The sequence below is a fragment of the Gopherus evgoodei genome, chromosome 11 (genome assembly GCF_007399415.2).
Source record: "Gopherus evgoodei ecotype Sinaloan lineage chromosome 11, rGopEvg1_v1.p, whole genome shotgun sequence".
NCBI classification, from domain to species: Eukaryota; Metazoa; Chordata; order Testudines; family Testudinidae; genus Gopherus; species Gopherus evgoodei.
Window position 1 is genome coordinate 18,317,133 of NC_044332.1, and position 23,119 is coordinate 18,340,251.

Below are 23,119 nucleotides of genomic sequence, written 5' to 3' on the forward strand. Positions count from 1 at the left end.
CAATGTACACCGCTCCTAGTTCAGAGCAGAGAATTCTAAACAAGCTGTGATCTGGGGGAAGAGTTGGAGCATGTGAGATTTTAACAGACCAGCCATTCAGAACCCATCCGATAGACTAGTGGCTCTCAATCTTTCCAGACAACTGTACCCCTTTAAGGAGTCTGATTTGTCTTGTGTACCCCCAAGTTTCATCTCACAAACACACTGTTACTGAAAAAGGCTTACTTTCTCATTTTTAATCATATAATTATAAAATAAATCAATTGGGATATAAATATTGTACTTACATTTCAGTCTATAGTATATAGAGCAGTATAAACAAATCATTGTATGAAATTTTAGTTTGTACTGACGTCATTAATGCTTTTTATGCCTGTTGTAAAACTAGGCAAATATCTAGATGAGTTGATGTATCTCCTGGAGGACCTCTGTGTATCCCCAAGGGTACATGTACTCCTGGTTGAGAACCACTGTGACAGACAGTGTCACACCTGACAGTCTACTCTCCCAATGATGGTTTATCACCAAATAGAGAGAGTCGGTTTGGGATTGGGGAAAGGGAGTTGAGGGGTAAGGTGGTTTCTGGAGGGCTGTTAGGATCAGGAAGGGGGAACTGAGATGAGTGGGCCCTTGGGGACTGGAACCACGTAATAATACAGATAGGTATGAATTAGAATCCCAGATTCCAAACATGCTCTATCGCTGGGATCTTTAATTGTGTTTTGCATCTTGCCCGTATCTCTGTAGAGGTCCAAAGTAAGACCTTGGATCCACAGACTCCTCTACTTGAGGAAAGTTCAGCCCCATATGCAAAAATTGTAGATTGTACCCTTCTCTAGTAATAGTAGACTGTGACAATGCAACATAAGTTTCCCCCTAAATTTCCATTTTATACTCACCATCTTCATTGTCATCTCCAGTGTCTTGCCCAGGGATTGCAAAGGCATCCTCTAAGCTTGGGAAGTCCACTAGAATGACAAAACATGTATTGAAAACAGTCACTTTGTTATGAGACCTGCCAGGTTTGAACTATTGCAAAGTTTTCCATAGCTATGGCCAAAGCCAATGAATTATCTTGAGTGTACAACAGAATAGATGCTTCATGGTACATCACATCACATTTTTTCCCACTAAATGACCAGCTTTTAAGAAAACGAAACAGAGGAAAAAGAAAGAACCGGATAATCTGCACACCATTGAAATATTGTCACTACTGTCTTCATAATGGCCATAACTCATTATTAACATGTCATGGGTATTATACTTATAATTTTCAATAGTATCTTAGTGCCATCATTAGTTGCCATTAATGGTAGATCCATTTAACACTCTACATTTCATCATCCCACATACATCTTAGTGGACACAAAGCCCCAATGACCCACTTTCTCTTTGGTTTCAAATAAATTCATAGTAATTTAAGGAAGTCGTGTATCATCATTACAAGTTTTAATGTAAAAGCTGGTTGAGACTGAGCGAGACGGGGAGATTTGTAACTGGATGTTCATATTCAGGCATTTATGTTAACATCTCTCTGATCCAAACGCCTTTTAGTGGTGACATTTTTTTTTATTGTTCAGCATAGATCAAACCCTACTAACCAAATGCGCTTGCTGCAGTCAAAATAGAGCTAAGTTACTCTGCAGTGTAATCTTTCCAGTATTAGCACTATTCTAGGATAAATGCCTTTGTATTTACACTTGCCTACATTTTTCAAAACTAACTATGATTTTTTGGATGCCACTCGGAGACACTTTAGAAGACCAAACTTGCTGAGCACCCAACTAGCTGAAAATCAGACGTCTTCAAAGCATCTCAAGTTGGTGCACCTCCAAAACAAAGTCACTTTGAGAATATAAGCTACTGTTGTGTATCTTACATGAGTTGGCAAAGAAGAAGAGATCAATGTATTTAAAAGAAAAAAAAATCACCTAAAAAAGGGCCAAAGAAGTGTAATGTGCTTAAAAAGCAACATCTTGCAGTTCTAAGGGCCTTTCCAAAAATTACAAGCTACTGATTAAACCTAAATTAATGTGTTTGCCATGAGACTGTTACACAGGTGCCTCTGTCAGAAATGTGTATAGGTCGCTACTGTTTTTAAGTCCTCCAGCTTAATACTATTCATCTAGAACGTAGGGCCAATTCATATCGCAGACTGACTAAGCTTGACAAGAAGAGGGAAAGACATACACACATCCATTGAGTAATTTGAACTGTAACCTGTCAACACTTATCAAGAGGGAAAGAACTTCAGTGTCTTAGCAAACAAAATCAATAGTGTATCCATCACTGTCTCCATGTGCATTACCTAGAAGCCTGGGTGTATATCAGCAGCACTGTCCCCCTCACGAGAGCACCTCTCTGTCCCAGCCCGAGCCCTAGATTCCCACCACGCCATGAAGACCCCACTATCGTTCTGGTTAAGGAGAGACTGGGTGCAATTCTCCTTCCGAACACACCAATGTTGCTCCTGCAGGGCCAAATGGTACGTGTTGAGATGCCTCAAAGTTGGGGGGTGCCTTAAAGAGGCCAGAATTACTGAGCAATCACCCTATGTAAGGCAGTATGAATAAAGGGAGCTCACTGGGCCGTTAAGCAGCTGAGAACATGCCTTCCTTCAAGGGCCTGGTGGCCCAAATTCACTGCTGGTGTAGCATTTGTTCCACTGTGTCTCGTCATAGTTCCTGGCCTCTTCAGGAGAAATGAATCAGAACTGGGAATTTAGCAGTGGGTGTTTACATGGGAAAGCACCACCACTAGGCCACTGTGGCAATCGTGCCAAGAATGTTCAGTAGCACATCATGATCATCAGTGCAATGATCGCCACATTGAAAGTGGTATCGTTTATTGGGCATCAAATGGAAAGCTCCTGCCTGGAGAAGTCACAGATGCAGAGAGGCCCTTCTAGATGGTAATTCAGATGCTCTGTTTGAATTGGGAATAAAGGGAGAGTGATAGACCTGAATGGAGCAGAAGTATCTACCTTCTTCCCAGCCTTTGGGCCTGATCCCAGAACCTACTAAGTCAATGAGAGTTTTCATTGATTTAACCAGGCTTTGGATCAGGTACCTTATTAGCAGGAAACAACACAGATACTTTGTAAAGCCTGTGAGTTTGGGATTTAACTTTCATAGCATAAGGATGTGGAATGGAATGGTTCACCTATCTACAGGTTCTCTCACTCCAGACCTAGAGATAAGCCCAATATAAAACCTCAGGTCCACATCACCCTACACTTTGGAGAAGATTAGATCTAATGTTTTACAGCTAGAGTCAATGCAAGTTTGAGCTCTATATGCTCAGACTAGGCTGAACTTAGGTCTTTGAGGTGGTGTCTCAGCAATTCCTTCAGCTCCCAAGTAAAGACTGGAGACTGACTGCAGTATCCTTAACACTGGTGTTAATGCTATTATTTTCCCACATAGTCATTAGCACAGCATTCCCTTCACCCTCATTATTCAAGTAGTTAAAAATGTTTCTTTTAATTTTCAAGTGAAGATGGGAATACAAACACAGAAGGGAACGTTTGTGTCCCTCATAATGATCAGCAATGAGAGACCCAATTAATTAAGCTGAGGCTCTTCTATCAGTAGCTTTTCAAAAAAGGAGCAAGTTCACCTGATTTCTGAGCACTTCTAGGACTTGACCCACTCAGAGGAAACCTTTTAGGATCTGAAGAACTGCCTGAGGGCCTCTTGCAAGTATTCGGAATTGTTCACGTATAAAAATCACTCAGAAAGTGCCCCAAGCTAATCATCAATCAGGAGACAAGAGGTCAAATTCTGCTGTCAGTTTCACCCATGCAACCATTTTGAAAACATAGATAGCATGAGCATAAATTAAGATAGATTTGGCCAGCTGCCTGGAAAGCGAATCTCTGGACTCCACTGAGGCAGCAGAGTAGATGCCTGCCTTGGCTATTCCAAAGGCTATTCATTTGTTCAAAAACACATGAGAAACTCAACTCTGTTTTAGTTTCTTCTTAGTTAGTTTTGGTGAGCAGGAAGGAACTAAAAACGTATCGGATAATCAACACTTTTGAAAGAACATCAATTCTCCAAGCCTTAATGGGAGGACTGAGCACTGGGGAAAACTTGAATAAAAAGAACATTTATACAAAAAGCTATTTACTCTGCTAGCAATTTTCTCTACTCCCTTTGCTAATATTGCTCATATTTGTGTTTTAAGAGCTTTCTCCTACACAATCCATTTCCTCTTTCAGCTTAGTCCTGTAGCAGAGCCAGGATCCTCTATTTATCACATAGCATGCTATTGCCATCGACTTGTTTGTGATGTCATGCATCTGCTCCAATGCGCTGTCTATGGATGAAACCAAAACACCCCTTCTTTTTTCCATAAGTAATTAGCAAAATCAGCCTTGGCTGTTTGGTGGCCTGTGGCGCTGAGACGACCAGACTCACATCCAATTCCTAGTAGCTATGTGCTCCCATTGCAGAAAATAGCCCTGCATTTGGCATTAAATAGCACTTTTGTTGACAAGTGTCAGTACAGATGTGAAGACCTGGGTGGGCCATGAAAACTGACCCCATGGACGTACTCCCTCTAAGTCAGGTTCAAGGCACATTGGCGGAACCATGATCTGCTCATGCATTGTGCCACGCCCAGGGGCGGCTCTACACATTTCGCCACCCCAAGCACGGCGTCATGCTGCGGGGGGCGCTCTGCCGCTCGCCAGTCCCACGGCTCTGGTGGACCTCCCGCAGGTGTGCCTGTGGAGGATTGCTGGTCCTGCGGCTTGGGTGGAGCCACGGGACCACCGGACCCTCCGCAGGCACGCCTGCAGGAGGTCCACTGAGGGGCGCGGGACCAGCGGACCCTCTGCAGGCATGCCACCAAAGGCAGCCTGCCTGCTGCCCTCCCGGTGACCAGAAGAGCGCCCCCGCAGCTTGCCGTCCCAAGCACGCGCTTAGTGTGCTGGGGCCTGGAGCTGCCCCCCGGCCACACCCATCAGGTGCAATAAACAGGATTTAATGCACCTCTCCTGTGCATAAACAGAGGGCTTTTCATTCTTCAGGGGCTATCCATCTGCTGTCTTTCACATGTACTAAATTTACTTGAAAATGTTAAATGAAAAAAATCATTAAGGAAAGTTATGCAAGAAAGTTAAGTGAAACTCTATTTAAGTATGATGCATTTGAAAGCTTTGCCCAGTGTGAAAGGCCCCTTTTAAGAAAAATGTGTTGAATTATGGCTACGAACCTCCAGCTATTCACGCTGAAAGCAGTAAAGGTGAAGGCCAACCTAAGTGATGGCTTTCGAAATGGCCGGATGCCTAGCAGAGACTGTTATCTATTGTATCTGAGATCACCGCCAGCAAGCTAAAAGGCTAATTTATGGATCCTGAAAAAGGAAGATGAGGAGGTTTTAATCAATGTAGTTGAAATATCTTAAATAGAATGCACATACCAGCTCAAGACATGGGGCTAGCAGGACAGAGGTTGGTATTTTCAGAGACATTAGGAGGTTTAATGTACATTGCTTTAAAAAAGTGACTGAACATAATGATCGCAGGGGATGTGACACAGGAGGTAATGTGCTGACCTTTTTTGCTGCTTTCGCTCCAATTGGGCATACGTTGTAAGTGAAAACAGCATAGAGATGTCAGCACAGTTTGGAGCCGATATGCACGTGTATATCTCGGTCAGTGTGCGGGGTAAATGGCTGTAAGCCCATCCAATCAGCTCCGCTTTGGGCTATGAAGTTTGGTTTCAGTGCAGTGGCATTTTTGAGGGAACGACACTTGTTCGGAACACAATGACATCTCAAAACCAACATGCCTAGAAGAGTCTACCCACAACATGGGCCACAACAGAACGACATGCTGTAAATTTTGCACCACGTCCATATATTTCCCTCAAGGGGGCCTGTTTCTCTGTCTAGACGGACAGTTTTCCAGACTTCAAATCATTCTTGTAGGTATTTTCTGAACTCTTATCAACTTTGTTTTTTGAAGTATGGACACCGAACTGGACACAGTGTTCCGGTAATGGTCTCACTAATGCCCTATACAGAGTTAATATTACCTCCCTCCTCCCATTTGATATCCCTCTGCTCATGGAGCCAATGTCTGCATTTGCTTTCTTAGCTACAACATTGCCTTGGGAGCTCACGTTTAGTTAGGCCTTAGATAGGTCCAAGGATGGGCTCCTGAACTGCATGGCTCATTTTGAAACGCTACTATCCCTGTGGAACCCTGCTGGTGCGCTGAGGATGCGCTCCCAGAACGTGGGCTCACAATGTGGCAGTGTCATGATGCGAATACCACTATTTTGCAACACAGGAAAGGTTCCAGGTTCACTGAGCTTTGCACGTAGTCAGAACCTGAGCTGCTCCCAAATACTACAGCTACCGTATACATGACACACTTTGCTTAGAAGAACCTTGTAGAGATTTTGTAGATGCCAGGACTGAGGTGAGCTGTCAGAGCTCCATGAGGGTGACTCATACATATCTCCTGTTTTTCACTGCATTTCACTCATTAATGATGTATGCAAACATCTATTTCTTTTTTCTTTTTTTAGAAAGTATCTGAATTACTCTAGCTTATTTTGCATGCTTGGTGTACTTTGAAATCTGATCGAATGCCAAAGTGATCGCTTAAAATAACAGCACTTTATTTGCTGACACAGTGCACTGGGAATTTCCCCAAAGAAAGAAATCCACCTCATCACTCCCACTTACACACTTATCACTACCCCATCCGCTGGAGAGAGAACATGTTGAGTGGGCAGCACAGCATGAGTGCAATTGTAAATGAGCGATTATAGTGGAGTATTGGAGACCAGAGAGACTGAGTATCACCATGTGACCAAACAATAATGCACAGGACAGCTTGATGTATTAAACTCGTCATGCATGGACACTCAGGAGTTAAAGTTGTCCTGCCAACCAGGGAACTTTTCTTGCCTCAGCCATTTAACACCGAGCCATTTCTTTTAAAAGTATTTAGAGGAATGATCTGAAGCCCTACAGTTTACAAAAAGCGACAGAGTCCCGTGGCACCTTATAGACTAACAGATGTATTGGCGCATAGCTTTCGTGGAGTGAATACTCACTTTTCAGATGCATGCAGTTTACAAGTGTTTTGGGCCAATACACTCTTGCCTTAGTAGGAGCGTGGACCACTCCAATATTTTAAAAAAGGGAGCACTGGGCAGTGTACGGTAGGGACCAGCCTTGTACTAGCAGAAAAATGGACTATCATAGGCTACTGTAATATTTTCATAACGGAAAGGCTGGAAATGTACTGCAAAGAATAATCTTTGCGTTGGCCGGAAATGGACTAACTGACCTACAACAATTATCTTTGGAATCTGTTGATGCCTTTGTGTTTTTGGTATTTCCTAGGTATGTGTTACAGTTACTAAGGAGGTAGTGTTGCCTAGTGGACAGAGCACTGGCCTGGAACTCAAGAGGCCTTGGTCCTAGTCCCAGTTCTGCCTCCATCCTACGAGAGATGCAAGTCACTTCCCTCCCTGTAAATGGAGATGATGATACTGACTTCCTTTGTAAGCGCTTTGTAAGTGCTATGTACGAGCTAGAGATTGTTAGCAGTGGTATCGATTAAGGGCCTGATTCAGGAAAGCAGCCCAGGAGAGCAAAGCTTAATGTTAAATACGTCCTTATGTGTTTTGCTGGCTAGATTTGGGGTAGAGTGTGTGCTTAAGTATTTTCCTGACTCAGAACCAGGGTGAGGTAAGCTAACATAGCAAGCTTTTAAAGGTCATCACTGTGTGCACTCTTCTAGCTGTCACTTCCATACACCCATAAGCTCAGTTCTATGGTATCTACCCATTGCAACACCTTGGTCCTCTACTCTGAAAGTCACACATTACTGGGTGATATCATGTAATCTCTATGGTTCTTTACACATAGAGTACAATGCTAGTACAAGCAGGGCCAGCTCTGGCTTTTTGCCGCCCCAAGCAGCGGAAAAGAAAAAAAGATAAAGCTGCAATTGGCAGCACTTTGGCAGCAGCTGTACCGCGCCACTTCATTCTTCGGCGGCAATTCGGTGGCAGGCTCTTCCCTCCGAGAGGGACTAAGGGACCCGCCGCTGAATTGCCGCTGAAGACCCGGGCATGCCGCCCCCTCCTATTCGCCACCCCAAGCACCTGTTCCTGCTCTGGTGCCTGGAGCCAGCCCTGAGTACAAGGCACACAAGGAGACGACACTGCAGAAACATGTCCCTCAAAGGCCTGTAACAGTGTGTAGTGGTGGGTGGTCTAGATTCCATATACAGCATATAAAGTAGTGCACCAGTACCTGCATGCCGTATCAAATGCTGTGGCAGGAATTAGAACTTCTTTGTCCCTAAGGAACAAGGGCTCCAACTTTAACATCCTTTTAACTAGCCTTTTGCTTCCTTCAGTTGTTTATTTCTAGCTCTTTAATTTTAATGAACTGCTAGAAATAAAAATGGACGTTGTTTTGTTTTGTCATCGGGAAGCAGCCTGTATGGACCCACCTTGCCATTGCTTTATTTCGCTTCCCCACTGCAGTGTTGTCTCTATAGATGTGCTCACCCAATTGTTGTGAGGTTGATAGGTCCCAGTGCGAGTGAATGGAAAAACACTTTACAAAAACATGCGCCGCAGGAAGGGTTACTATCTCATATGCTTAGTAGCTGTTTTTCTAAATGAAATATCCTCACCATTTCCAAACAATTTTTATCCCCGAACACTAAACACATTTAATTTACACACTAAATGGTCTCACTAATGCCCTATACAGGTCTCCCCAGACTAATTTACAGACTAAATCCTTGCCCAATTTTAAAGGAAAGCCGTGTTTTGGATAGAGCTTAATGGAAAAGGAAAAAAGTCCCCAGTATCAGCTTGACTGTCCTGCTTGGTATTGTAACTTCTGTACTTTGTATTTAAGCCACCTCCCAGGAAGCCCTGGCTTGAGACTAACCTCAGAACTCAGAAAGGGGTGGGGTGCATGACAGAGTATGTCACTATAGACACACCTATACAGCAGCTAGAGGAGTCCTTCCCAGCTTGGATCAATATGCACGCACTAGCTCTGCTCTAGTTAGCATGTTAAAAATAGCCACGTGGCCGTGGTGGCACAGGGAGGTGTCATGGGCTAGTTGTCCATGTATGTACATAGGATGTCAAAAGAGGTGGGTACTTGGGTGGCTAGCCCTAGCTACTGACTGTGCCACTCCAGCTACACTGCTGCTGTTTGCATGGTAGCTCAAGCAGAGCTAGCTTCGGCATGTCACTCGAGCTGGGAATTACACCCGTTAGCTGCAGTGCAGATGTATATGGAGGGACATTCTCATGCTCTTGCTGCATGCTACATTCTGAATCCATGTGAACCTCAGGGCCTGTGTGCATTTCCAGTTAAATTTAGAAAGAGGGATTTTCACTAAAAAGGGAAAATTAAAGAATGGCAATTCAGAAAGAAAGGTGAAAGGATAAACAGGAGGGGACAAGAGCATGGGGGAAGTATAGTCATATCCCTCTTTCTTCAGAATGCTTCCTCCCCTATGGCCTCAACCTGCTCCCACTGAAGTCAATCTCAGGAGTCCCAACCATTTCAAAGGTATGGGATCAGGCCTCTACACAGGGGATTGGTCATACATTTTCCCTAACAGATTGGTACAGGAAGCAATAAGAACAAAGTGGATGTGAGAGATTCAGCAATGAAGTCACGCCAGGGCTGTCTTTAGCAGGTATGTAGCAAACGAAGACTCTCCATCATTAGAATCTTAAGCCATTCCACATAGGCTCCTGGAAGGCTTCTGATTTTTGCATATCCCCAGTGAAAGCTGCGATGAAATGATGCAGATTGCAGATGTGTCTAATGATGAGCAGATGTCCCAACATCTGTGTTATGCTACCCAGTGTTAGAATATAGCTTGACTGTCTCCTGCCCTGATGTGCTCACACACAAACAGTATAATCAGAAACTGCCTGGTCTCCTGAGGCGACGTGACCAGATAACTAACAGGTATTTTGCTCTCACTCCTTCTAACGTACAGAGTAAGCAACAGACTACACTGCCGGTGGCCATTGGTGCCACTGTGCTTAGCTATCTAGGCAACTAGTTGAGTGAAGTGATTCATAATGGAGTCCTTCACTTGCAGGTCACTGGTTCGACGCCATCTTAGGGCGGTGATCAGAGAAAGTTGTTTCCAATTTGACGTCTGGTGTGGAATAAGTTGCCCACATGACAAAATACAACTCTAAGTTGGTGCTGCCAGTTGTCATTTTCAGCCAAGAGGCTGAATATTGTATTTGCGCGGAGACCGACCTACCATCTCACACTGGCAGGTGTTGCCTGCAGAACAGGGCTGAGCTGCATTGACAGGGCAGTCTGAAGACAGCTCCGCCACGTTTGGTGGCTAGAGCTGCCAAGCTGCCACCTTTCATGAATACTAAAAAGGGTGAGGAGAAAAGGAACGAGCTGCTCTGCTGCCTCTGGATCTTTTTTTCTCCCTCCTTGTTACCTTTTTTTTTTTTGGATAATGGGTAAATAACGCTACCCCTCAAACTGGCAGTCACTTCCGTGATTGCTATTGGTGTCACTGAAGCCACTGATGGAAGTGCTGTGGCCAAGAGCCAGGATGCTGTCTAGCTTCTGGTCCCTTCCTGGAGTCTTTGAGCCTGATTCTGCTGCCACTTATTCTGGTGTAAATCAGGAAAAGCTGTGCTGAAGTCTTGTAAGTCTGGCAGTGTAAAACCAGCATCAAGGAGAGCAGACTCTTGCCTCCTCAGTTCCCAGCTCAGGAAAAGCAAATGTACCCTTTCAAATGAGAAACAAAATCCAATTATTGATGCTATCTGCTATAGGCACTTCTGGGAGAGCTGCCCTGAAATCAATCGCATTCTCCCCGTGAGGCATGTGGCCCAGTGTGTGTCCAGTCATGCTGCTCACTGAACAATTATTGCACCTTCTGGACCTCTTCTTGAGCAATTCTTCGTCTAAGTCACACTCTCGATGCGAAGGGGTAGCCCAAGAAGGAAGCAGCCCAGAACTTTCAACAGCACAACACACAATTTTTTTCTTCTTTAATGCTGTGATTTGTTGCCGCTTCTTTTGTCCCGTCCTACAGTGGGTAGCATATTCAGGCAGAGGCACACTTACTATTCATGGTGTTTGTGTCGACTGTCTAGTACAATGGAGCTGCACCTTATAAGCGCTTCCATAATACAAATAAAATCATCAGATGTCTTGGCTTCACTTTGGTGTCCAGAGTCAATCATAAAGGCTGATTACTGTGAACATACTTTTCTGGCATAAATATGATGCTTCACAATTAATCACAGAGCAACCAAAAGCTACTGTCAGAATTGCCATACAATGGCACTCTCAGCAAAGAGGCCAAGGACAGAAAATGCCCATGCAGTCAGGGCCGGTGCAAGGAAGTTTCGCACCCTAGGCAAAAATTCCACCTTGCACCCCTCCAGCTAACCCGGCCCCCCCACAGCAGCTAACTCAGCCCTGCACCCGGGAAGCCCCCCCCCTCCGCAGCAGCTACCCCCCGCGACAGCTAACCCCTCTCCCCGCCCATCCCGCCATGGCAACTAACCCTGCCTGGGGAGACTTCCCCCTTCCCCCGCCCCGGCAGCTAACCCTGCCTGGGGAGACTTTGCCCCTACCCCCCCCCCACGGCAGCTAACCCTGCCTGGGGAGACTTTGCCACTCCCCCCCACCACCACGGCAGCTAACCCTGCCTGGGGAGACTTCCACCCTCTCCGTCCCCCCTCCACCACAGCAGCTAACCCTGCCTGGAGAGACTTCTCCCGCTCCGCCATGGCAGCTAACCCTGCCTGGGGAGACCTCCCCCCGCGGAAGCGAACCCTGCCTGGGTAGCCCGCCCCAGCTCACCTCGGCTCCGCTTCCTCCACTGAGCACGCCGGCGCTGCTCTAATTCTCCTCCCCGCCCAGACTTGCAGAGCTGATTGGAGGAGACTTAGAGCTGGGCTGTGTGCTCAGCAGAGGAGGCAGAGTGGAAGTAAGTTGGGGCGGGGAGCTGTTCCCGTGTGCCCCCCCCTCGTTACTGCGGGCAGCCCTCCCTGCGTCCCCCCCAGCTCACCTCTACTCCACCTCCTCGCCTGAGGGGACTTTTAGGCGCCCCCAACCACTAGGTGCCCTAGGCGGCTGCCTAGTTTGCCTAAATGGTTGCACTGGCCCTGCATGCAGTGACTCATTGGTGGCTAAACAGGCAGCTTCAGCCTCCACGAGAGTTAATCTGGTATGTTTCACAGGCAACAAATGCACCAACGAAACTCACCCACCATGTCCCTACAAGTTGAGCTATTTTAAATTAAACTACTTACATATTGTATACACAGAAACAGCCCCACAACTATACCAGCATTTAAATGAACCTTTCTGGCCATATTTTTGAGGGCTGTGTACAGACAGTGGTTCTGCTTCTGATCTCACTTACACTTGTCAGCTCCACTTTAGACCAACTTGGAATTCTAGCACTTTAAAATTCTATTTGTCCTGCAGGGTGAATTCCACTGAATAACCTTGAGTTCCTGTAAAAAGCAAGCAAACCAAAAAACCCTCCCTCCTTTCCTGAAGGACCAGTGGGATTTTAAGGACCAGATCTTCAGCTGGTATAAACTGGTTTACCCAACAGCCAATCAGATCCTGGTACTTAAGTTAACTACCGAGTTGTTTTGTAGCTAAGATAGCTTTATATATTAGAACTTAACCACTTGCTTTAAATCACCTGTGTTCTTTGATGCTACAGAAGAGTGAGATGCTTTTCCTCAAGCATATACATGGGTGCCTTGTGTGACCAGCCGCTACACTACACATACTACAGGACTGATACTCAAGCTGAGACCTGGACTGCATGAACCTATTGCAGTTGTTCTTCTAAGGCCAGGTCTACACTAGAGAACTAGGTTGGTTTAACTATGTTGGTTGGAGTTTGAAAAAATCCACCTCCTTAAGTGGCATAGTTAAGCTGACCAAAGTCCCTGAGTAGACAGCGCTAGCCTGATGGAAGAATTCGCCCGGTGACCTAGCTACCACCTCTGGGGGAGGTGGATTACCTGCGCTGATGGGAGTCACCCCTTGGCGTCAGTAGTGTCTACACTGAAGCACTACTGTAGTGTTTAAAGTGTAGGCAAAGCCCTGCATCACTAACACAAGCTCCTCAAGTCTTCCTTCAATCACACAATGGCTTTATCTGTCAGCATGCTCAGGGTACGTCTCCATGGGTCGAGCTCTGGGTTAAATCCACAAAGGTGTACTTATGATGACACAGATACTCACACTCACTTTGTGTTTACAACTGCGGAGGCTGCCACTGGACCTTCTGCCTATTGCACAATAGACATGAGCTGCTTCCATTCTTTGCTCTAAAGGAGGGGAATGCTGCATAGTGGAATACTGAGCCTTCACTGTTCAGCTGGCCCTGCCCAGGAAAGCTCTACCACAGAGGTAGTCAATTATTTTTTGTCAAGGGCCAAATTTCTTGGTCAAGGTATGGGCAAGGTCTAGATTCCAGAGAAAATAATAAAAAAACACCCCAACAATCATGATAAGTAAATAAAAAGATTGCAGAGTCCAGTCAAAAGTGTCTGGCGGGCTGGATTTGGCTGCCTATTGACCATCCTTGCTCTGAGATTGCTTTCTAGGGATGAACTCTGTGCTTCATATTTATTGCTGAAGAAAGCTTACTGGAATTGCACATACGCTTTGCTTTTTGCAATCATGTGCTAATTTTGGCTGTGTGTGCATGACGTGCTCCCCATCTAGCCTGTATGTGCTTCTGTTTGAATCTTGGTCGACTTGTGTGTGAAGTATATAAGGAGTAATTAACCCCCGAACTACCCCTCTCTTTTAATTTGTTTACTTAAAGATTTTTGCTCATAGTGAGACTATCAGATATTTTCTTGCCCGCTCTCTTTTTTGTGCATGTTTGTCTTGCATTTTGCTTGGATGGTCACTGAAGTGTACAAAATGCAAATTACGAGTGTTGGCGCTCCAGTGAGCTGCACAATTAAAGCAAAAAAAAAAAAAAAAAGTCTACAGCGCTTCAGCTATGCTTATATTTGTACAGCCACAGCAAGAGGACAAAACTTGAACTCTGAATTCTTTGATTTTGGCCTAAAAGCCAAGTAAATCCAGGAAGTGCCATTGCAAAGCTATATGAATGTCAGACTAAAGCTTAATGCCGAAGAAAAATAAATAGCTACATAAACGTTCTCTTTAGAAAAAAAATAGAACTGGCTTCAAAACAGAGGCCTAGCTGCTGGCTCTTCTGAGACAGCATAAGATGCACAGGCCAACATAAAGGCCAGGAAAAGGAGAAATACTACACCAGAAGCATCTGTATTAATCCTAGGGCTTTCTACAGTGCTGCTGGGCCCTTGCTTCCCAAAGAGGGTAGACAGACATGCCTCAGCTCAGCTAGAGCGCTAAGAACAGCAGGGTGGCTGCAGCGGCTCAGGCTAGTCACCCACATATGTAGCGAGGGTCTCTGGGCTTGGGTAGCTAGCCCAAGCTGCCCTAGTCACGCTGCTATTTTTTAGCTGCTAGCTTAATCAGAGTGAGAGTATCTACAGCTACCTGAGCTGGAAATTCTGCCTCTCAGCTGCAGCATAGATGTACCCTAAACCCAAGGACTGCTGAGCGCCTTTTGTACTGGGGCGGCTCTCCTGAGCCATCACCCTGCTACGCTGGCTATACTGCTATTTTTAGCAAGCCAGAGTAGCCACTGGCCTCTTTCGGTGCTTCTGAGCACAAAATGCAGGGGCGACCGAGATCCTCGGCTGGTGCAAAGAGGCGCAATTCAACTGGGGGTCTTACTGGAATGGTGCCTACAGACCCCAGCAAGGGCCTTGCCCATTTAATTCTAAACACTGAGCCAGTCCACATGCCAAACTTCTAGCAATGGTGAACAAACCGCTGCCACTTTTCTATGCAGCTGACATTCAGAGGAGCAGAAAGATTTTTTTTAAAAAGAAGCAATTTTTTTAACAGTATATTGTGTGTATCTTGTGTAGGGACTAAGTGCACAATTTAGCTGAGCTAGCCAGCTTCCCTGGGGCACTATGAAATTATAGGTCCCAGGATTACCATCCCAAGAAATTCCATATAATCACATGTAGCAATTTAGCACTTAAGTAACTTCAGCAAAATCCCCAAACAATCATCTGTTGGTTTGGCTGCCCCAAACTCCTAACTAGAAATGGTACAAGAGAGTCTAACAGCCACTGTTAAGGACCTGATCCTGAGCATGGGGGGGGGGTCAGATTCTCAGCTGATTATAATCTTGGAACACCTACACTGACTTCCTGTACACCAGCTGGAGATCTGGCCATGAGGTTTTTTGTTAGTGACTTGAACGGACGCATAATCAATTTGAGTTACTAAAGGAAAGAGCAATACAACTCTGAAGGGAACGTGCAATGAAATGTCAGTTTGCCCAATGTCATTCTCATAAACAAACAAAGAAACCCTCCCCAGATGTTTGTATAAAAATATCATCCTTTTATTACATTCCACACAATACATCTTTAAAGAGTTTCAAATTTCCACAAGATATTTTCACACACAGGCAACTGCGCGATGCTGGGGATGTCACAGTTCTAGGAGGGAAAAAATTGGGAGTAAAAATCTTTTTTCTGTTGTCGTTGTCTTTGGTGATTTTTATTTTTAAGATTGGCCCTCAAATCCTCCTCTCATGTACACCAAAGCCTCCTCCCGAACGTCAGCAGGCCTGCCTTGCTGTAGCCAAGAGGAGAATTTTACACAGGGGTGTCGTACCAACTTCGGAAATATGACTAGAGGCTTTCCTACCTTACTGAAACTGTAGGTTTGATCTGAAAATGCACCAACAGACTTTCAATATTTTATGTCCATTATTATCTTTGATAACTTAGCATTGGGGATTTCATAGCAGAAGTGATATGTTCGATCCTGCCAGTGCTACGTAATGAAGAGGCTCACTAATAAATGACTTCCATGCTGGAAGAAGCTCTCCCAGGGCTCACGTGGTACTGAACGCATCCTGAGAGGTGATGGATGCCCCTGAGTGCCTCCTGACTTCAATGGGAGTTGAAGGCACTTAGTCTCCTGGCCCCCAGGCTTGCAATCCCAGATGTGTGTTTACTCTACACATCTCTCTCTTTCTAGATGCATCCACCAACACATGTGCTCAATGCAGAGAATCGGTTTTAGATGTTGTGCACTTTAAAAACTATCTCCCTACCAAAGCAGCACTGTGTGATGTTACCAGCTAAGCGGGCATCTCTGAAATCGGCAGAGTAAACTGCCGCATGCACTGAAGCATGCTGCTGACTAAGGCTGGGAAGGGGGGGGACCAGAGAGTGTACATCCCCATGGACGTGCACCACTGGGGATTGGCTAAGACTCGAGCAGCCTTGGTCTCTCTCGTGATACGTGCCAAGCCTGCATGTGTGGGACACACTTTCCTGATCTGACAGAATGAGCAAGACTGCAAACAGTAAGCAGAACTGTTATCTTTTTTTTCTGGGGGCATGGAGCAGACAGGGTGGCTGGAGGTCTTAATGGTGGGGATCTGATCACTTGCCACAACCAAACGTGAAAAAGCCTGAACTTTGTTCCATGGAGGCGCATTCTGCACAAATAGATCAGACTTAATGATTCAAACCACCTTTGCATGTCATCGCTTGGTAATTTATATAAGACATTTTCACTGCATTGCTTCAGAGCCAATCAATAGATGGAGGCTTATCTTGGTTTCCATTATTTCTCCTTAGTTAGAGATGCAACAATATCTGGATTTCACCAGGCCTGCCTGCTAGTGCTTTGTTTGCTAGATGTTACTGATGCTCTAAGAAGCAGAACATTAGCAAATGCAAAACTAATTGACATTCTAGAAAGTCAATTAGCCATTTTATGATGCAGCAGCTACGAACTTGGGCAGAGAAAACAGAAGGTAAATTAGACTCGTCTTTTGTAAATTTCTAGTAAAATGACAAGGAAGAGGATTCCCACTTCCCCTGCAAAAAGATCAACATAAAAACATCAGCATCTGGAGTGAGGTTCCTTAAAAAATAAATAAACCTCAGATTCAATTAACTACAGTATTTAACATCCACCTTAGATCTGCTTTAAGTCTACACATTACTCCAAGGCTGGGATTAACAGATATAAACTAAACATTCTTTACGAGCTTCTCTGTTGTAAGGCAACTTGAAATAGATTCACTTCTGGACAGGGGTGGGGTGGGAAGTGGTTTCCGCTACCAAACAATGGCTGTGTTATCATGCTGGCTGAAGAAATAAGAAGATGGGTCTTAATTCTGAACGGCTATGAACCTCTCTGAATTCTTCCCACCATCCAAGGGGGTCTTTTGGACTGTTCAGCATGGCCTGTTCTTTTCCTTATGCACCCGCTGACATTCCGATATGAAATATAAACCCAGCCAAAGCTAGATAAGGCAACAAAAAAGCATTGTTTTCTTCCCCAAGTAAACAAATCAGTATCTTTATCACAAATGGTATCCCAGGCCTTCCACAGGGGCTAACGCATTCCCTGTGTAAGCAGAAGCTATACAAGCAAGTTAAAAAGGGGCCTCTTTTAAATATACATTCAGTCAGTCAGCCTCACACGCTCCCATGCACACGTACATACATAGATTTATATAGACGCACGCACGCACACCAGCTTCTCGACTTGCCATCAAGTTTCCTTGCAGGTTGCCTACTGGGAGAATCAGTCTTTGAAAATAATAAAGAGGAGCGTTCCCTTGCAAAGTGACACGGGCGGGATCTCTCGCCTGGCGATCCAAGCTGCAGCATTCGTTTAGAGGTTGTAAAAGAACAGGAAGGGCTGGGAAGGTAGGGGACAGGGACAGAGATGTCTAGAGTTCACACAGACACTAGGTGAGGAGAAAAGTGCAAAAATCGAGGCAACGTATTTGGAGTCTGAATTTTTGTTTTTGTTTGTTTTGTTCTTGCTCCTGTTCGGCTCTCAGCAGCGCGAGCTGTGGTCTTGCTCTAGTTTTATTGTTAGGGTGGGCTCCACTGCCAAAGGAGCCCCGTTGGTATAATGGGAGGTTTTGTAGGTGATGGCGTGATCACTCTTCTTGGCCGCATAGCGGAACCGGTGGTAGTGGAGCACAAGGGCCAGCGCGACGGAGACCAGCACCAGAACAGCACCTCCGGCGGCCATAACGTAATACCAGTAGGCTGGGATGGGCTGCACTGACACCGTGTCCACTGTGGGCTCGCTCCCTGGCAGAAGGGTGCCCCCTGGTGGAGAGACACAGAAGAGTGTTGCTAGGTGGGATGCATGCAGACTAATAAAAAGAAACACACATGCTTTCAAGAGTACAGCACAGCATTAAGTGAGGTTATGTGACCCAGCTCCAGATACAAAACTTCCTTTTTGGGAGAAACACAATTTGGGTGTTGGATGAGCAGACATATTAAAGTGGCTTATTAATTAATCAACCTGGATTTAAATACAAATTCCAGCATTTTTTATATGAATAAAATCCAGTTTTTGGGGGGTTTTTTTGGAGGGGGGGGGCCTTCCCCGAATCAGCTTTGTCTTGTCTCCACATGACAGTTGTGGCAGGCAATGACAAAACGTCACTGTTTTAACTGGAGGTAGAGTTTCACAGCAAAGCAATAAGGAAGTCGCAATAGAATGCTGGGAAAGAAATCAGAGGGAGAAATATTCTTCATTCTTAAAAGAAAAAACAGTGAAAAAGATCTCTCGCCAGGGTGCCCTAGACCTCTGCATAGAGATGGGACCATGACGATTGTCTAGTTTAACTTCCTGTATAGCACAGGCTGTGGACTGTCACCCAGCAATTCCTGCATCAAGCCCACAATTTTCAAACATTTAGCAAGCCAGGGATGCACAATCCACGCTGCTGAAACTAAACTACCATCAGCCACCTGTGTCGCTGAATTCAGGCTTGGTTAAGTGTCTAGGGCTCTCCCTGTTCCTCCACGTTTAACTCTTTTTGTGCCAGCACATCTCTCAAACAGAAAAGGAAGGTGGAGGGAGGCATGTATCGCTTTGTGGCTGAGGTATTTGTTTTAAAGGTCATGTCGGGATAATACAGCATACATACAAATTCTGTTTTATTGCCAGCCCACGCACACATATGTCCTCCAACAGACTCAGAAGATGCTAAGTGGTATGTTTAGGCTAAAACCACCTATCTCACTAAAGCAGGGCGGCACTAATGCTAACGCAACTATTACTCAAATGTTGCTTTTGGAGACAAATCCTATCTAACTGGGGATGCACTTTTGGAATTTATTGATTGGCTGGTCCATGGGCGAGAGTCTCTGAGGAAACTTTCCAGATCACTTGTTCTGTTGTTGAACAAAGACATTTTAGTATTTCTCTGGAGGCAGCCTGACGCTTCTCTCATTTTGCTATCATTTCTGCAATAGAGGGACTCTTCCCACACAGATGGAATTGCCAGGAGCATCTTAAAGTGGATAGTTTGTGGGCTTCTGTGATTTGGTGTCAACTTATTATTCAGCTCACTGATAATAACTGCTGCTTGGCAACCAACTCTGTGTCTGTTTTCAGTGCATGCGCAGAAGATTCCAAGGGGAAAACGAAATACTGAAGGATGAGTCCTGCTATGCACACAGCAAGGATGTTTCCCATAACAGTCCCCACCTACCTCCCCCAGGTGTCCTACGAGACTGAGGTGGTGATCTATGTGGTAGCGCTGCAGAGTTTTGTTCTGCTGTAGCCTACATAGGAGATCATTTTGCTTCTTAGTCACAAAAGGTGATGGAAGTGAAAAACAGGGATCAAAACTGCATCCAGAGTGCTTGGTAAAGACTAATAGGGTACATCCTGCTTCTTTGGTGCAGGAGATTGGAAACGACTCACACATTTGTAATTCCAGGCAAGAAAGAGTCTCCTTTCTCAGAAGAAGTGTACGTTCCTCCCCGATACACACACAGTCACAACCATCATTAATTGGCCTGTGTCTCAGCAGAGAGGTCATTTACTAGGTGGTAACAGAAGGATGAACTCTCCTTTCACCCTCCCACAGAGGCAGTCCCTCCAGAACAGAGTGGAGGGACATGGGCAGGGCAGCATGGGGCAAGCCTGTAGTGTGGCTGCCAGGGCTGCGCCCTATTCTGGGCATAAGCAGACATGCCAAGAATGTCTGACTTATGTGACTGGGCAAGTAATTGAGCCGCTCTGTGCCTCAGTTCCCCATCTGTACAATCAGGGACGTCCCTTGCTATTTTGGTGCCCTATGCAGCCCCCCCGCTCAGAGGGGCTGAGTGGGGCCCCAGGCCTCTGCGGGGTGTGGGGGCTGGCCCCAGACCTCTGCAGGGGGCTGTGTGAGGCCCTGCCCCAGGCCTCCACGGGAATAGGGGGGCTGGCGGGCTGGCTACTTCCTGTGAGAAGTGGCGTGACCCGGCCCCAGCCTCTCTCTGCTCCCCTGGCTCCCAGCCTTGGGGGAAGGGGGGGAACTGCCCCTCAGCACTCGTTGGTGGTGCGGCTGGGAGCCAGGGGACTAGAGCAGGCTGAGGCTGGGTCGCTCTACTTACTGGTGTCCCAAATTTCCTGGTGCCCTACGAAGCTGGAAAGGACGGCCCTATGTACAATAGGGGCACCAGCACTGCCCAGCTCCCAGGTGAGGATAAATACATCACAGATTATGATGTGCTCAGATGCTGTGGTAGTGGGGGGCCATGAAAGACAAGGAAAAAAAAGCACAACACGACAAGGCACTACAATAATACACATGCTAAATAATAAACCCCATTTGACTATCATCCTCCCATCCACTCTCCCTGAGCCAGTTCCTGAGGGGTGAGAGGTGGTGGTGGTGCCAGTCTTGACTCTACAAGACTCTTGGATGGGGTTGGCCAATCTGCCCCCTTCTCCCCACATACCTGGCTGTAAGGGGCCCTAGGTGCTGTTGTCACCACATGCCACTGCAGGGGCTACTTGCTCCACCCCATAGTGCTACCACGAAGGAGCCTGGTTTGCTCCCTATCAAATATTTGGAGGGGGTTCCTAAAATCCGCCCCCTCAGTTTTTTTTCTTTAAATAGACCCACATTGGGTTATTTCTATCATGCAAAGGTAGGGGCACAGATGTACTGCACATAGCTGTAGCTAGCACAGGGTTTCTCAGACTGGGGTCATCGCATGTGTAGGGAAAACCCCTGGCGGGTCGAGTCGGAGTGTTTACCTGCCCCGTCTGCAGGTCTGGCCGATCGCAGCTCCCCCTGGCCGCAGATTGCGGCGGCCAGTAAGTCCCTCGGCCTGCCCCACTTCCAGCAGCTTCCATTGGCCCGGAGCAGTGATCTGTGGCCCGTGGGAGCCGCGATCGCCTAGACCTGCCAATTGGGCAGGTAAACACACCAGCCCGACCCGCCCCACCTGGGGCTTTTCCTACACAAGCAACGACCCGTTTGAGAAACCCTGAGCTAGCACAGTTCTGCGCCCCATGTGGGCACATGTGGCTACCCAATGGCAGTGTGCTGTCGTTGTTAGACAGTATGCAAAGTGTGAGGGGATGGGTAAGAGGAGATTACTGACCACACTGAGCTGAAAGGAACTGCACACAAGTGCCGACGAAAAAAAATTCCAAATGAGAATGTTTATTTAATGTTCTTGTAGAAAGACTGCCTTATTTCAAACTGGCTGGTGCACTGAGAAGAGAGTTTACAATGTGGTCATAAAACAATACCCAAGTAATAAACTGCTGATCTCTTTGGGGAGGGTGTAAAAGTACAAACTGTCCTGCAAAATGACAAACGATGCAAATATCTCCACTAGATCTCTGCTTGCCGCCCAGGCAGCCCAGGAATGGAAACCTACAGACGTTTTAATTATGGCTGTTTGGCGCTAACCGGCACTTCAAGGCTCAGATTCTCAGCTGGTGTATACCAGCATAGCACTATCGAAGTGAGAGGAGTGAGGCCTGTTCACAGCAGCTGAGGATCTGGCCCCAAATACCTTAAATTCATGCCCTGGCTGGAAAAGAGAGTAGTCTTCTCTTCTCCATTCCCAAAGGCTTGCTGCTTTCTTCTATTTAAAATCAAGGATTGCGCTTTCTTTAGGTGAAGGATGCAGACGTGTGTGAAAGAAACTTGCCTTCCCTCTGCCAGATGGACATGGGCACTTATTTAATTTTAAATGACAGGGGCTTTGCCAGACCTCTGTGAAGGTGTATAATATACCAGCGAGTCTCAGAGATAACCAGTCACTGTTTCCAAAAGCAAATCCACTTAGCTGAGTCCTAACAAATGTACGTATGTCTAATCACCATCCTTGCTTGCTCAGAAACACCTACTCTTAATCTGACAGCTAGATGGGGCATGAGAAGTAGCATTACAGCAGCTGCCTCTCAAACACTGAAGGCTCAATTCTGAGTGCAAAGGCCAGTAGTACATAGCATGGATAACAACACGATGTGCTTACATAACACTTTCCATTGACGAGAGCTTCACAAACAATTAACTTTGCCTCACACAGCTACTCTGAGCTACGACCCCAGGTACATCATGGAATTTACCACCAAATTTGCTCCTGGCCTCAGAAATCATGCCCAGAATCTCAACGTTGATTCAAAAAAAGTGTTGTCCTTTTATGCTTGCAGACATAATCTTAAAATGTGAACAGTGTAAACCAAGACAGCAATGCCTGCCTGAGTCTGCAGAGAGACTGAAACAATCGTATTGATAGGTGCGAACTGAACCATTCACCTCAGTCAGGGCCCAGTGGACTCTGCAATTCCGTATCTGTGGTATTTGGCATTTTCCTAAGATCCCCTGAAGTTCTGCAGTTTTGCTGGAGAATTGGCCATTTTGTTGCAGCCAAGTGCCTGATTTTGAGTCTCTCCCCTGACCCTTCTGGAACCTGCCTCTTGCTCTCCAGATTTCTCCACAAGAGGGCATTTATTGGAATTCATGTTCTGCACTGTACCATGCAACTGAGCAGCAGGGGGTTGGGAAGCCAGAGCTTACAGCCAGGCAAAGGGGAGCCAGAAGTGTAGGCTGGCAAGCTAGGCGGCCTGGAGAAGAAACACTACAGCCGCCAGGACCTTGGGAGCCAGGGTAATGAGCTGCTGAAGATAGGCATAAGCTCCCCCTTCCCTGGCATGCATGAGGGGAAAAGGAGGTGCT

At 46.1% G+C, this 23,119-nt stretch overlaps 1 protein-coding gene across 1 annotated transcript in view; it reads right to left on the minus strand.

The window, feature by feature from the left end:
• Positions 1 to 15,471: 15,471 nt before the first annotated feature.
• NRP2 (neuropilin 2) overlaps positions 15,472 to 23,119 on the minus strand; it is a 104,142-nt gene continuing 96,494 nt past the window's right edge. Inside the window, 1 exon segment of the mRNA XM_030580306.1 lies at positions 15,472 to 18,242. Coding sequence (XP_030436166.1) covers positions 17,962 to 18,242 — 281 coding nt within the window. The 3' untranslated portion in view covers positions 15,472 to 17,961.